The sequence below is a fragment of the Pygocentrus nattereri genome, chromosome 21 (genome assembly GCF_015220715.1).
Source record: "Pygocentrus nattereri isolate fPygNat1 chromosome 21, fPygNat1.pri, whole genome shotgun sequence".
Lineage (NCBI taxonomy): Eukaryota > Metazoa > Chordata > Actinopteri > Characiformes > Serrasalmidae > Pygocentrus > Pygocentrus nattereri.
The window spans coordinates 18,352,850-18,367,500 of NC_051231.1; the positions used below are offsets into that span (position 1 = coordinate 18,352,850).

The 14,651-nt window shown below is 37.9% G+C and overlaps 3 protein-coding genes and 1 long non-coding RNA gene across 4 annotated transcripts in view; 1 reads left to right on the top strand and 3 right to left on the bottom strand.

The window, feature by feature from the left end:
* Nucleotides 1-203: 203 nt before the first annotated feature.
* Nucleotides 204-3,029, bottom strand: LOC108440330 (red-sensitive opsin). The gene is made up of 6 exons (XM_017719137.1): nt 2,769-3,029; nt 2,070-2,366; nt 1,721-1,889; nt 1,473-1,638; nt 1,124-1,363; nt 204-969 (listed from the first exon to the last, which is right to left on the bottom strand). The coding sequence occupies exons 1-6, from the start codon at nt 2,869-2,871 to the stop codon at nt 871-873; spliced, it is 1,074 nt and encodes a 357-aa protein (XP_017574626.1). The 5' UTR covers nt 2,872-3,029; the 3' UTR covers nt 204-870.
* Nucleotides 3,030-4,190: 1,161 nt separating this feature from the next.
* Nucleotides 4,191-6,264, bottom strand: LOC108440331 (red-sensitive opsin-like). Its single transcript, XM_017719139.1, has 6 exons — nt 6,035-6,264; nt 5,331-5,627; nt 5,040-5,208; nt 4,749-4,914; nt 4,401-4,640; nt 4,191-4,289 (listed from the first exon to the last, which is right to left on the bottom strand). The coding sequence occupies exons 1-6, from the start codon at nt 6,135-6,137 to the stop codon at nt 4,191-4,193; spliced, it is 1,074 nt and encodes a 357-aa protein (XP_017574628.1). The 5' UTR covers nt 6,138-6,264.
* A 2,902-nt stretch (nt 6,265-9,166) lies between these two features.
* Nucleotides 9,167-11,715, top strand: LOC108440333. The gene is made up of 2 exons (XR_001858834.2): nt 9,167-10,209; nt 11,205-11,715. It is a non-coding gene; the product is annotated as an uncharacterized LOC108440333 (long non-coding RNA).
* opn1sw2 (opsin 1 (cone pigments), short-wave-sensitive 2) overlaps nt 11,610-14,651 on the bottom strand; it is a 15,228-nt gene continuing 12,186 nt past the window's right edge. The window contains exons 3-5 of the mRNA XM_017719140.1: nt 14,300-14,465; nt 13,449-13,688; nt 11,610-12,217 (exon numbers count right to left, since the gene is read on the bottom strand). Of these exons, the coding sequence (XP_017574629.1) occupies nt 12,101-12,217; nt 13,449-13,688; nt 14,300-14,465 (523 nt within the window). The 3' untranslated portion in view covers nt 11,610-12,100. The remainder of the gene's footprint in view (nt 12,218-13,448; nt 13,689-14,299; nt 14,466-14,651) is intronic.

The window sequence follows — 14,651 nt, forward strand, 5'->3', positions numbered from 1 at the left end:
TGCTTAGCCCCATCAAGAATGGAAGAGGAAATTACATTTGACTGGCTCCTTTCATTGGCAGCCTTGTAAGTATATTTAAAACTCTAAACCCTGTGAGACACAAGCAGCTTCTGTGTGTGGATTCATTATTCTTAAAAGTCCTCAAGCTTAAATGGCAAAAAAGGGATTTTGCATGTAGGATAAAACAGACCTGGAGATATAAATGTGTTTTCAATTTGCTGCATTTATTTTCATCACAAGAAAAATAGAATCATATTATATACTGTACATAAGCGTATATCTATTGAGTTTTTTTGTAATTTTTGTTTTCATGCAAGATGGCTACAAAAGGTATTTAAAGTTACATTAGTGGTATTACACAATGAGCGGGTATGAAGTCACAAGTGATTTCACCCCAGAGGTGATTCGCTCATCAGCATAGATTCCTTTGTGTTGACTCACAGTGCTGTGTAAAGGCAAAACTCATTGTCTGTATTAACATTTAACATAATTGCATCTGCGCTTAATACTTTTTCATGTACCACCAACAGTGAATGACACTATTATAAAATGTGTATTATATATTCATGAACGCTACTTGGAAGCCAGTTTACCAGCCAGTCATGTATGTTGGTGAGAGAATATTGTTAACCAGAGTTATAAATAAACTCTGGTGCTATTCAACATCAGACTGAGCAGTTTTGAGTAATCAATGCTTTTACACACACTGTCATATTACAAGTTTTTTTTCCATCACACTCTGTCAAAAGGAATGGAGAGAAAAACTATTACGAAAACGTCAAAGATACAAGGAATATAAAAAGTTCAGTTTTGAGCTTGTTTTCCACGTTCCCAAGACTTGAATCAAATTTATGAGGTATAATTGTTACTTTATGCAGGTGCCACAGAGGAGACTTCTGTCTTGGATGTAGACACCTCAGATCCATCATCAACCTTCTTTCCAAAGAGCTGCATGATGCATGTACGGAACTGCAAAGAGAACAAGAAGAATTTTAATTATGTCACATTCCTGGATAAGACTTTTTTTTTCATTTCTTTAATTAATATAATGCATGTGGTCCTTGAACATTGTCAATGTATCTACTCAAGTGTTAATTACATATATTCAACACCAAAGACTTACTTGTCGGTTCATGAAGACATAAATAATTGGATTGTAGATTGTGGCGCTCTTGGCAAAGTAGGCAGGCATGGCTGCTGCTAGTGGGTGGAAGGCATAGCCGGGGTTAGCAGCTGCAAAGCAGGCAAAGAAGGTGTAAGGACCCCAGCAGAAGCAATAGGCAAGGATCATGACCACCACCATCCTGGATACTTCCTTCTCAGCTTTCTGTGTGGATTCTGAGTCTTTCTGTTGCTGGGCAACCTGTTGTAGGAAAGCAAATTTACAGTGTTTAGCATTCTATTATGAGCAGAAAGATCATTCTGAAGTAATTTTGTGAAGTTTTGTTTTCTGAACCTATGGGACTACTTACGGTGCGAATGGCCCACCACACAGCCATGTAGCAGAGAATGATAATACCCAAGGGGATGAAGCAGCAGGTGATCATCAGCACAATCATGTAGGACTGGACTCCAGGGTCTTCACTTCCGCTGAACACATCAGGTCCACAAGAGGTCTTTAGACCATGAGGCCAGTACCTGGCAGGCAAAAAGAGAATCAGTCCTCCAGTGTTCATTTAATGTCTTTAAATTCATACATCATTAGGAGACAAGATTCTACCTGCTCCATCCAAAGATGGGAGGCGCACACCAGAGGGCAGACCAGACCCAAGTGAAGACAATCCCAGCAGTAGCCATTTTGCCATCAAACTTCACATTACCAAAAGGTTTGCACACCACCACCCATCTCTCCCATGATATGACTGTCAGGCACCACAGACCAGCAATACCTAAAAAACAATGAGTAAGAGATGCTTTTTGTTTGCTTTCCTCATATTTCACTGAGAGACAACTTACCACAAGATGAAACAATTGAAAAACAATTGCAAACAAAGTCTGCATTTCAGTTTGGTTACTTTGCTTGTGTTATGTTGGTACTTAATATGCTTGACCAAAAAGCTTCCACATACCACAAGTAGCAACTGTGAAGCCTTCGAAAACACACATTGGGTGTCCAAGGATAAAGTAGCCGAAGAACTGATTGCAGACGCTGATTGTGCTGGCAAATAGTGTCTCTGCAAGATCAGCCACAGCAAGGTTGACCAAGATCCAGTTGAGAGGGTGGCGGAGCTTCTTGAATTTGGCTGTGGCCACTAGTACCAGGCCATTGGTGAAGGTTGAGGCAAGGACCACAAAAAGCATCCACATTGTAGAAAGATTGTACACCCATCTTGGGGCAATGTGGTAGTTGGGTCCCTCAAATGGGTCTACAAAAAGAGATAAATGTAAGCTGCTTTTAGTCTTACACTGAACAACTTTATAACTGGAGCATGTCAGAGCAGCACTGTTTCACTACATATGCACAGGCTTTTTTGATACTATATAAAAATAGCAATTTATTGACTCATTGCTTTTCTCAAGCCACATTTCATTCATTTTAGAGATGCTGTAATAATGTTTCAGACTAACCGTCATGTTCAGTCCTCTTAACCAACTCTACCCTGAACTACCCACCCTGCTTCAAAAGATAGAATATTAATTAGCTGACAGGCTAGCTATAGTAGGCAAGCAAAAAACAATGCATGTCAGGGAAAACTCTAGAACTGGAGTTGTAAAGTGGACTAGCGATACAGTAACGTAGATTACAGCATGTCAAATTGCTCTCTTACCTCTGGTGTTATTGCTGTTGGTGTAGGTGAAGGCTGCCTCCCGCGTTGTGTCATCACCCCGTCGCCTGGCTGCAAAAACAGCATCTCCCCATTGATCAGCCATCCTGAGGGGTATTTCAGGAGCTTTTGGTTAGTACTTTGATTGTGTTGGCAGTTACACCTCAATCCTTTCAATACTTTCTTGCTTCCACTCCTTCTGTTTGTTCTTCTACCCTCTGCTGTCTGTCATCAAAAGCACACCAATCGATTTCTAGTTCTTGTCAATGTGCTTTTATACCCAGCAACAGGATACGTAGGCCAGATTAGAACATCCCTTGAATGAGATCAGGGTGGCAGAAAAACCCACGTGAAGTTATCAGGGACATGCATTATGATAAACAACCCGGCATTAGGATTCTATTGGCTTAGGAAAGTAGCCTAAGCTACGATTGCTCCGTGAAAGCTGGGGTGCCATCTTAGGTAAAGTATTCATTGTACCACAAAGCTTTAACCTCAGCGAGTGGTCACCTCTAAACTGATTATAAGGCTGATCTGTGTTTTTAGGGTGATGACCTGTAACTGAAATGTTGCAATGTAAGATCTACGGCAACTTTGCATAGTATGACAAGGATAAGTGGTGGACCTCAGGCCTAGCTTATTGGTATTATGAAATTTAAATTATTTTGGACAGCTTTTGCACAGACTTGTGGTTAATGATGGATAAATGGCATGGAGGAATCTCCTAAAACAGGATTGACATATCATTTGCTGTTGCTTGCATTTCTTGCAGTTTGAAGGGAAAGCAAATGGGTAACTAGGACCTCTTTTTCTTTGCCAAGATACACATCATACAATGTGCAGCAAAGATTTTGTGTTTGCAGCTAGTAGACATTCAAGAAGAACTCATCATTTTCAGTTTGCTGCAAGCATTTATTTTCATAAGAAATAAAATAGAACCACATATACTGTACATAGGCATTTATCTACCCTTCTTTTTTGTCTTTTTGATTTGCATGCAATTGCTATTAAATTACTTAAAAGTTTCAGTGGTATTATTACATAAGGAAACATTAATCTACAGTTGTTTTTACATTTGCTAACAGTGAGTAAGTGTACTGCAGATCTGCAGGCCGCATGTGGCAAAACACTGCCCGCTTGCGTGATTGTCAGAAGACAATGCATGTGATTGTATGAATGCTGAGAACCATCACAAAATGATAATTAATTAAGCTGTACTGTGCAGTCACAGCCTCAAAAATATTGAGAAAGTAATGCATTTACACACACAGTCTTGAAACAAGGTATTTCTCCTTCATTCCAGGAGTACAATTAGCCACAAGTATTGAACACACATGAAAATAATTGCAGATAAATATAAAATGGATTTTTATGGTTTTCCATTTCCCGTGAGCTGGCTTCATTGTACTAGGTATACTTTGGTCTTTATGCAGGTGCCACAGAGGAGACTTCTGTCTTGGATGTAGACACCTCAGATCCATCATCAACCTTCTTTCCAAAGAGCTGCATGATGCATGAGCGGAACTGCAAAGACATAAAGAGAAAGATGGTTATAGTACAATTCTGAATTTGCCATTCATGTTATGTGTTATTGCCTGTGAAGTAAGAGCAGCATTTTCAATAGCAAAGACCTACTTGACGGTTCATGAAGACATATATAATGGGGTTGTAGATGGTAGCGCTCTTTGCAAAGTAGGCAGGCATGGCTGCTGCTAGTGGGTGGAAGGCATAGCCAGGGTTAGCAGCTGCAAAGCAGGCAAAGAAAGTATAAGGACCCCAGCAGAAGCAATAGGCAAGGATCATCACCACCACCATCCGTGACACTTCCTTCTCAGCTTTCTGTGTGGATTCTGAGTCTTTCTGCTGCTGGGCAACCTATTGGAGGAAAAATTAATTACTCAACTCACTTTCATCTTCTGGGTTCAAAAAATTATTGAATGCAATTTTTGCCTGCTGAACCAATGAGAAAATGAGAAAACTTACTGCACGGATGGCCAACAACACAGCAATGTAGCAGAGAATAATAACTCCCAGTGGGATGAAGCAGCAGGTGATCATCAGCACAATCATGTAGGACTGGACTCCAGGATCCTCACTTCCACTGAACACATCAGGTCCACAGGAGGTCTTCAGACCATGAGGCCAGTACCTATTTAAGTAGATAAACAAAAGATCATATTTTGCATGCTTCCATATTTTAAAGTAAATATCCTTATAATTAACACTGAATAATAAATGAGACAACACACAAAGTTGAAGGAAGGATTTTACTACCTGCTCCATCCAAAGATGGGAGGCGAACACCAGAATGCAGACCAGACCCAGGTGAAGACAATGCCAGCAGTTGCCAATTTACCATCAAACTTAATGTTTCCGAAAGGTTTGCAGACCACCACCCATCTCTCAAATGAGATGACAGTCAGAGACCACAGGCCAGCAATACCTGAGGGATTAGTCAGGGAACATGAAACAATTACAAAACAACTGCACATAAATTCTGCATTTCAGTTTGGTTTCTTTGCTTGTGTCAGCACTTATATGCTTGATCAAGAAGCTTCCACTTACCACAAGTAGCAACTGTGAAACCTTCGAAAACACACAGTGGGTGTCCAAGGATGAAGTAGCCAAAGAACTGATTGCAGACGCTGACTGTGCTGGCGAACAATGTCTCTGCAAGATCAGCCACAGCAAGGTTGACCAAGATCCAGTTGAGAGGGTGACGAAGCTTCTTGAATTTGGCTGTGGCCACTAGCACCAGGCCATTGGTGAAGGTTGAGGCAACGACCACAAAAAACATCCACATTGTAGAAAGATTGTACACCCATCTTGGGGCAATGTGATAGTTGGGTCCCTCAAAGGGATCTGTGAATAAAGAATAACAGGTTTTCCATTCATACAACAGCTATCCAACTGATTATTTTCTAAAATTCATGCGATACACCGTAAATACATCACCAGCACATTTTCACTTTGTTTTACAGGGATTCTGTAGGGTATGCACACTAAGTAACAGTAAATTTGTTAACTTCTTTGATACATTTTCTTGAACAAAAAAAGTTTCACTAAGTTGAATAAGGAAAAGATGCTATACTAATATTACAGACTAGTAGTTCTTGTTTTCAGAACTTCCCCATTCCTGTTTTTTACCAACCAGATGATAATTAGCTTGCTAGCTAGCTAGTTAGAACATGAAGAGACAAACCTATGCAGTGTGGGGGAAACCCTAAGTTTTGAGCTGTGGACTACAGTGTGCGAGACAGCATTCTCACCTCTAGTGTTATTGCTGTTGGTGTATGCAAAGGCTGAGTCCCGTGTTGTATCATCTCCCCGTCTCCTAGCTGCAAATATAGCGTCTCCCCATTGCTCTGCCATCCTGTGGTGTTGTTCAGGGGTTTTCAGCTGGTGCTCTGGTTTCTGGCCTGATCACCCCTCCACCAGTTCTATGTTATATCTGCCTGTTCTCACTACTTCAGTTTGGTCTCCCCTCTGCTATCTCCCACTAAATGGCACCAACAGATGTCTAGTCCTTGTTTAAGTGCTTTTATACCTACCAAACAAGGCCTAGGCTGAGTTAAGGTTGCCCACAAATTGGGTCATAATTGGTATCTGTGCCCACTTGCGGCATGTGTTACTGTTGGAAAAAAAAGAATGCAATTAAGATTCTATTGGCTTACAAAGATCTAAGCTACTTCTCTATTAGAAGTAGGATTTCTATAGGTTATAGGTGAAGTGTAAACATTGTGCCATGGAGCTTTAGCCAGGCTAGTTAGACTCCTTTAGACTGATTAAATGTTGACCAGTGGTCTCCAAGGTGAACGTTATGTGTTCTATTACAATTACTTTGACAGCTAGAAACATACTTGCTGACCAAATAGACTTTGATAGATTCAGTACCAATGCTCTACAGTTTGATAATATATAGTTTTAATAGTCAGTTTGCAGGATGAGTAGACTAAGACTAAAAGTGAATTTCAAGTAGTCTCAACTCAGAGTGTAATTCAGTCTAAAATTGGTTTCATGCGCGGTTTGAGTCTTAGTACAGCAATTACATGCTTAGTGACATTAAACATTTAATAAATTTGTGGGTGCGTAGAACTCCACCGTGACATACTTTAATTAAGTCTGCTTCACAGAGATTATATGAGACAGGAATGCAGTTTAAGTTTTAACTGGGCTCAAATTGGCTTATTCGGACAACTCAGGTGCCTAGCTACCCTGCACGAAGATACTAATTACTATTGACAAGGATGCAGTCAAACCTTCCTAATCCCCCATAGCTGATGGTTTAGGTTAGGGAAAGTAACCTCATGTCAGATTTTTATGTGAAAGAGAAGGCCAGTAAAAACAGATAAAAATCATAGGGCTCCAAGACAAGGATTATGACAAACAGAATTCTAGAGTTTTCTTCTCTGTTTCTCTGTGCAATATGGGCATTATCTATTTGAATAGAAATAGATTAGAACTGTTTAATATGTATTATTTATTTGCGATAACTAGAGGCTCAAAGATTAAAAAATCACAAGTGAATGGAAAGGGTCTCCAATAAGCCTTGGTATTTCTTCACTTTTATGTGTGACAAAACTGTTATTGTTCAAACAAACACTACCCTGCCAATGACCAGTAAAACATTACCCTGTTACAAGCGTCCCCCAACAAGGCTGGAATTTTAGACAGCTAGTCTGTGAATTCAAGCCTCTGAAACCCTAAAGAATTCTAACAGTTTTAGTGTAATACACCTTATGCTGGCCAATGTAAAGCTAATTTAATACTATTTGTTCATGAATTAAGTTAACTATGAGGTCTTGTTTATTGGTGTCTTTCATCTTTGTATAGTATCAGTCAAAAATTATTGTCCACATGTACATTCACTATATTTCCAAAAGTATTCAGTCATCTGCCTTTGATATGAACTTGAGTGAGATCCCTTTCTTAATCCATAAGGTTTAATATGATGTTGGCCCACCCTTGCAGCTATAACAGCTTCAACTTTTCTGGGAAGGCTTTCCACAATGGTTAGGAGTGTGTTTATGGGAATTCTTGACCATTCTTCCAGAAGCACATTAGCGATGTCAGATATTGATGTTGGCTGGCTCGCAGTCTCCACTCTAATTCATCCCAAAGATGTTCTATCGGGTTGAGGCCAGGACTCTGTGCAGGCCAGTCAAGTTCTTCCACACTAAACTTGCTCATCCATGTCTTTATGGACTTTGCTTTGTGCACTGGTGCACAGTCATGTTGGAACAGGGATGGGCCATCCCCAAAATGTTCCCAAAAAGTTGGGAGGAAGAAATTGTTCAAAATCTCTTGGTCTGCTGAAGCATTAAGAGCTCTTTTCACCAGAACTAAAATGTTGAGCCCAACTCCTGAAAAACAACCCCACTGCTTATCCTGACTGAAAATACAACAAATGATGGTTATTCCAGCAAGACAATGCAAGATGCAAGTTCAGCAGGTGAAATTCATGGACAATTTAAATCCCATTGAGATTATGTTGGAACTTTGTTGTACTTTGGGAAATGCGTGCAGAAGAAAAATCCAATGGTCTGTGGACAGTAGTATAAAAAAGTTTGGAAAGCATTTGTTTTAAATAATTTTGAAAACATTAGGTAGTATTGTAGTCAAAACCATTAGAGGTGAGTTCAAGTCAATACTGAGACCGGGACACATCAGGTTCAAGTCAAGATAATGACTTGGAGTGATAAGAGAGACAAAGCAAGAATCAGATTAAGACTTTTTCTTAAATATGAAAAATCAAATTAAGAAAGGGTACACAACATACATCCATTTTTATTATTAAATTAAAACATAATAACAGTAATAATAACATTCCAATCTGCCCTCAATGGATGTTTGAATTTTAGAACCAATGAACATCAACAAGCAAATCATTTCCAGTTAAAGCATCATTGTAAGGATCAACTAGATCCTCATTTGCCAGCAAATATATATAATTTAAGTATGTAGAGAGTGAACTGTTGATATTCAATTTTGGCAGAAACAAAACCAATACCAAATTACATTGCAAAATATTGCAATAGCTAAGTGAATACAGATTCAATGTACAATGCAATTTAATTTGCTCATTTAAAAAATGTTCCTTTCACTAATTAATTCCTCATCAGTGTGCCCACCAGTGACATACTTAAGCTTATACTTGTTACTTTCCAGGTTACTATGAGGCAGGTTAAGGCTTGACATTTCCGCTGGGTCCAAAGCAGCTTACTGGGACATTTGGGGTGCCTGGTTACCCTGAACACCAGATCCTAATTACTATTGACAAGGATGCAGTCCAAACCTCCCTAATCCCTCCGGATTGATGGTTCAGGTTAGGGAAAGCGGGATTTAACAGAAAACCTTCACAGGGTCAGGCTTTAATCTTTCATCGCATCCTGCTGGGCATTTTCCTCCCCTAACCTCAACTCTTTTGTCTATTGTGAACAAATGGAACAGGAGGAAGTTAACACTGGGAGCCCAGGGGATGCACAATGATGAAGATGGACCTAGCAAGAAGAGTGAGAGCAGTCTGTAAACTTTTCCATTTCATTCTTTCATTTTTCAAATATTAGGTGACACATAAGTCCTTCACTTCTGTTAAGAGAGTGAATAGAAATTTATGCTGAAGATTCTCAGAATTAGCTGAATTAGCCAAAAGTAATACTTGAATTTCTAATGAAAGAATAGCATTGTACTATTATATATTTATTTAAATCAAATAGCATTTTGAAAAGAGATTAAGATTATGTTCAATGATCATGAATGCTTAAGTAAAACTGTATTAGAAGCAAGTCAGTAGTGTACTGACAGTATTTTGGAGGAATTCTTCTGCAGTCTTTCTAAACTGATTGATTTGTGTAAATAAAATGTATTTAAAACAGCATACATTAGAAAAATGGATTATGGAGATTCATGGATCAAGCAAATTCTGCAAAAGCTTTTTCACCCATCGCATGTTGCAGCACTTTATCAGCTGTATGTCTGGAATTCCGCTAGTTCTGAACTATTCGTGATTGGTAAAAGTTCACTACTAGCAGAACTCGGATTTACACCTGAATGCCAACGGAAGCCCAGGCTCATGTCACAGTCTGGTCTTCAATGAAATGACATTCGTCATCTGGTATTTCCCTTTTCAGCTTTTTATGCATTTCTTTAGGCCTGAAATGTACACTTAATAAAACTGAACAGGCTTTGCTGATGAAAATGATGTTAAATTAACAAGACAATGTTTGTTTAACCTGTGCATTGTTTTTTTATCATCATTTTTGTTTTTTTGTTTTTTTTTGTTATTTGGTAAAAATTTTATATTTAGCTTGATTAGTTTAGCATGGTTCGTTACAGCACCATGAAGTTATTTTGCTAATTTCTGCCTTCTTTTCTGCAGCAGCTTTTTCATCTGAAAGAAATGGAACATTTGTATTTATTTACAGCGCTGGAAATAAGACTTCAAGTAAGTTTTACAAATGTTTTACAAAAGAATTCTTACTTTTTAATTGCAAATGTACTTTGTATGTCATGCTAACAGCACTGTACATGTTAGAAGTTGCTGCATTTTAGATGTACACCTCTATACCCTGCTGTAAAAGAGCACAGACCAGCAATCTTTTCATGCTGGTCTAAGCTGGTCTAGTGCTGTTGCGGTTCTGATTTAACTCTTCATCCCAGCATGGTCATGTAGTTCAACCAGTATACCAACCTCAAAAGTCAACATATGCTGGTTGTGGTGGTGATCATTATATCAACTTCTATTGCTGCTAACCAGCACACCAGCATCCAAGACACAAAATATGCCTGTTTTGCTGGTGACCAGCCATGCTGATCTATGATGATTGTTCTAGCAGGATAAACATACCTATATAGCATTAATAGCATTAATTATGCATTTAATCAATCAAAAATACTGTAATATTAGTAGAGTTCATGTTAGTATTAGATGTGATGGATGGGATTTATATATTTTAATGGGTTTGTATGTTTCTCTTGTCTGAATGCCATGATGACAAAGAACAATGCAGTAATTAACTAAGCAGATTCATGTGTAACTGCAGCTCCTTCTTCTGTTGCTGCCCTCTAGTGTTTGGGAGATGTTGTGGTGAAGGAGAAACAGGAGCTGAATAAGGCCCTGCCAATATTTAAAGGGGCACTCCAGGCAAAAAGAAAAAATTAACAAATGAAACATCTGCTGTTTGCCTACTTGCCTCTTACTGTGGTACCACAGTAGTTTTAGTAGTGTGATAATCTGATTTACTGGTAAGACTAGGAAAGATTTTCTCTCAAAGTAATGAGGCTGAGGGATACAATGCTGCATGACAAAAAATATGTGTTAAATGCCAGTTTTCAGCCTAAATGCACACTACTCTTACTCACTCTATTTTGGTTCAATCTCAAATCTGTCTGCATTGATGATTTTGATCATAATTTCTTATTGTTTGTGTCGGTTTTCAGTCTGCAACCAAAGGGAATGTTGAGTGAAGGATGGTGATCCAGAGCTTTAGTGCCTCAGTTATAAAGTATAAAGGGAAAGCCACTGGGCCTTGGGTCCATGCCAAAGACCTTGGTCAACTAACAATCTGTTGCGCATCTTGGAACGTGAAGCCAGTGTCCAGATCACCAGAACAAATATGCCATGAAGAGCTATGTTGTTGGAAGTAGTAAATGAAGTTGGAAGTAGTAAATGATGCCAGCCTTTTCCCCAAATGTACTAATTTTGTAATCACTGGCAAAATAGCATTTTTCAAAGTAGTTTCAGGAATTTGTTTTTTATAGATAATGCAGATGATACTTATTAAATCTGTTAAACTCCATCTAAGGAAATGCACACAAACTTTGCAAAGACACATTCACACCACATTTTCTTTCATACTTTGCCTTTATTGTAAATGTTTTTTTTTTTTTTTCATAAAACCATGCACTTGTACTATATTTTGAAACAATGTCATTACAAGTAAAAATGAAATCCTACTTGATATGTATTCATTATTTACATTGCAAAAAAAAATCTTCACCAAAGTCATCATATGAACTGAAGACATTTCACAGGACAATAGAGCTCCATGACTTCTGTCACTGAACTACAGTATTACCTTTATCTTTGGGTAGGTCAGAAGAGAAATGCAGAAATTTTGGAATTTTCTTTGTAAATAAGCAACACAAGATAATACAATGGCTGTATATGTGAATGTGTGTGTGTGTGTGTGTGTGTGTGTGTGTGTGTGTGTGTGTGTGTGTGTGTATCTGATTACTAGAAATGACATTCTTCATTTACAGCCACAGAAACACACTCTCTCTGCAGACGTCTTCTGAACAACCAAAAAATGTAATAATTCAGTGGGATCCTCTGTTTATTTCTCCGGTCCTACTGAAGACACCTGGGTCACCTGAGATGAAGTGGAGGCATCTTCATCATCTCCAAACGGATTCTTACCACAGAAAATCAGCTTCATCATGCAGGACCGGAACTGGAGTTGAAACACAAGAGATTCATAACATGTAGGAAATTTCAGACACATAGTTTCAGAGATGGGTCACACAATACTAGAAAAAAAAACTTTTAAAAAAGTGGTTCTCCAGAACAATTGTTCTATATAGAATCATGAATACTCAAAGAACCATTGTATGCATAAATGCATAAACCCTTGAAGAACCAACTTTTTCAAGAGCATAGGACCTTAAGGTGAAAGTTGAATGTGAAATATTCCGTTCTAGAGAAACAAAAAGAGTCAGGATTGTTCAGTGTGATAGTGACAGGAACCAGATTTCCAAAGTGTTTCGTGTAAAAGCCATCTCACAGAAATCACTGCATGAAGTGGCTAAAAATATGTTGCCTGATGCCTGACACATTGTGTTTTGTAATTTTAAGGTAAGGTTCAGGCCTAAAATATATACATTTTGATTAATTCCTAGTGGAGAGGTACATGCAGCATGTTGTTGGGCAAAACAGTACCCAAGAAAATATATAATATATAAAAACCCACCAGTAAAAAAGACACAAGTAGGTCACTACTTGTTTTAGATTGTCATTACAGACAATTTACAAGACAAATTCTTGTTTTCTCTCAAAGTAGACTTTGATCAATTTATAGTGAGTTTTGCATGCTTCTGAAATATTCTATAAGTTTTGTTTACATTGTTAGTAATGGGAAGCAGATATTTGAAGAATTATTTACCTCTAAAAGCTACCTCACAGAACGTTATGACATTAAATATCTATGAATATGCTATCTAATGTCTGACACTTTTTTCCAACTGTTTTGAGATCAAGTCTTGGCCAAAAATTTATTTTTAAACATCAATTTAAAAATACTACCCATAAAAAAACTTTTCAGATTGATCACTATTTCACCATTATCAACATTACATGTAAAATCTCAAAAGGAATATATAGGTTCACTACTGGTTTTGGATAGTAAATAAAACTTGTATTAAAGACATAGTGACTCCTGGTTCCTATCACCACCATTGTGAAAAAAACTATGTTTTTATAACAAATCATTTCATATCAAACCCCTCTAAATGACTGTGGATACAATTCAATTATGGAATTGTGCCAAAATCTACAAAACTCTGTGGAATTTCCCTTTTAAAGGAAGCTTTTTTAAGGAACTAAAAGTGGTTCTTCTATGCTACTGCTCAAAAACTTGGCACTTTTATTTTAAATCACTATTTCAAAGTACTTTGTGGCTGCCTCACCTGTTTGTTCATGAAGACGTAGATGATAGGGTTGTAGACTGTAGAAGATTTTGCAAAGCAGGCTGGTATGCTGCCCATCCGCATGTCAAATGTCTGGCCACGGTTGAAAATCACCCACAGGGAAAAGCTGGTGTATGGAAACCAGCAAACCAGAAAACCCAAAACCATCACCACCACCATTTTCGTCACCTCTTTCTCAGCTTTCTGTGTGGAGGCTGAGTCAGCTTGTGCTTTGGCTGCCTAATGGACATACAGAGGAACTGCTGAAATCACAGTATAAACACAAGCATTATCAATTATACACCCTTATAAAGCCATCTAAAGGGCAACAGGGGAACTACAAAAAAATCACTGTGTTGCTGGGGGTACCAGAGGGCTTTAGTCAAGCCCAATTTTGTGATTTTTCCTGCTCTGAAACAACAATATTTTAATATCTCTTAAGATCAATATTTTGATAACCCAAAATATTTCTACTAACATTAATCATAATCTCAACCCAAAACATAAATTAATCTATAAATGAAAATGAGGATTAGGGTTAGGACCATAGTATAAATTAGTCTCTAGTCCTAACTTTAATCCTCATTCTAATTTTCATTTGTAGATATGATATAGGACACCATATTAATGATTTTCCTCAAAGCATTGTATGTTAAAATTAACATAAAGTTAAAATGTGGTTCTAGTCATATTAGCCCCTTAAAATCCCAGGCTGATAACACCCTAAGGCTTATTATTCAGTAACTACAGCTTAAATGCAAATTGGCTGAGCTATTCTTAGAATATTCTTGACCATTTAACAATCTGTTTATGTTTTGTGTTTGTTAGTGTTTCTGTGTTGTATTTCTTACTGATTTAAGTGTAAAGAGCAGCTGGGAGTAGCAGAAGATGATGACAGTGAGAGGGAAGCCAAAGCAGAAACAGAAGAGGAACATGACATATGACTCATTGTTGTATTTGTTGTCAGTTGTGTACCAGTCTGGACCACAGGAGCACTGCAGACCCTCAGGAATGTACCTGAAGAAACAGATCAAACTGATCAAAATGGTCATATTATTTCAGTAACATTCAAAAGCAATGGGGTATTTTACTGTTATTATAGATATTTTTTTTGCAACTACAATAAATTGTAAAGTGACTACTACAAATTGTGTAACTAAAATGATTGCAAAGTACTTCTATTTATTCATATATAAATACTAT

What these genes read in the sequence shown, in the direction of transcription:
- LOC108440330 (XM_017719137.1), bottom strand. Translation starts at nt 2,871, where the DNA reads ATGGCTGATCAATGGGGAGATGCTGTTTTTGCAGCCAGGCGACGGGGT. An exon ending in CTTCACAGTTGCTACTTGTG is followed by an intron (nt 1,890 to 2,069) that starts GTATGTGGAAGC and finishes ATTGTTTTTTAG; the next exon opens with GTATTGCTGGTCTGTGGTGC. An exon ending in CCCATCTTTGGATGGAGCAG is followed by an intron (nt 1,639 to 1,720) that starts GTAGAATCTTGT and finishes TTTGCCTGCCAG; the next exon opens with GTACTGGCCTCATGGTCTAA.
- LOC108440331 (XM_017719139.1), bottom strand. Translation starts at nt 6,137, where the DNA reads ATGGCAGAGCAATGGGGAGACGCTATATTTGCAGCTAGGAGACGGGGA. An exon ending in CAACAGCAATAACACTAGAG is followed by an intron (nt 5,628 to 6,034) that starts GTGAGAATGCTG and finishes CTTTATTCACAG; the next exon opens with ATCCCTTTGAGGGACCCAAC. An exon ending in CCCATCTTTGGATGGAGCAG is followed by an intron (nt 4,915 to 5,039) that starts GTAGTAAAATCC and finishes CTACTTAAATAG; the next exon opens with GTACTGGCCTCATGGTCTGA.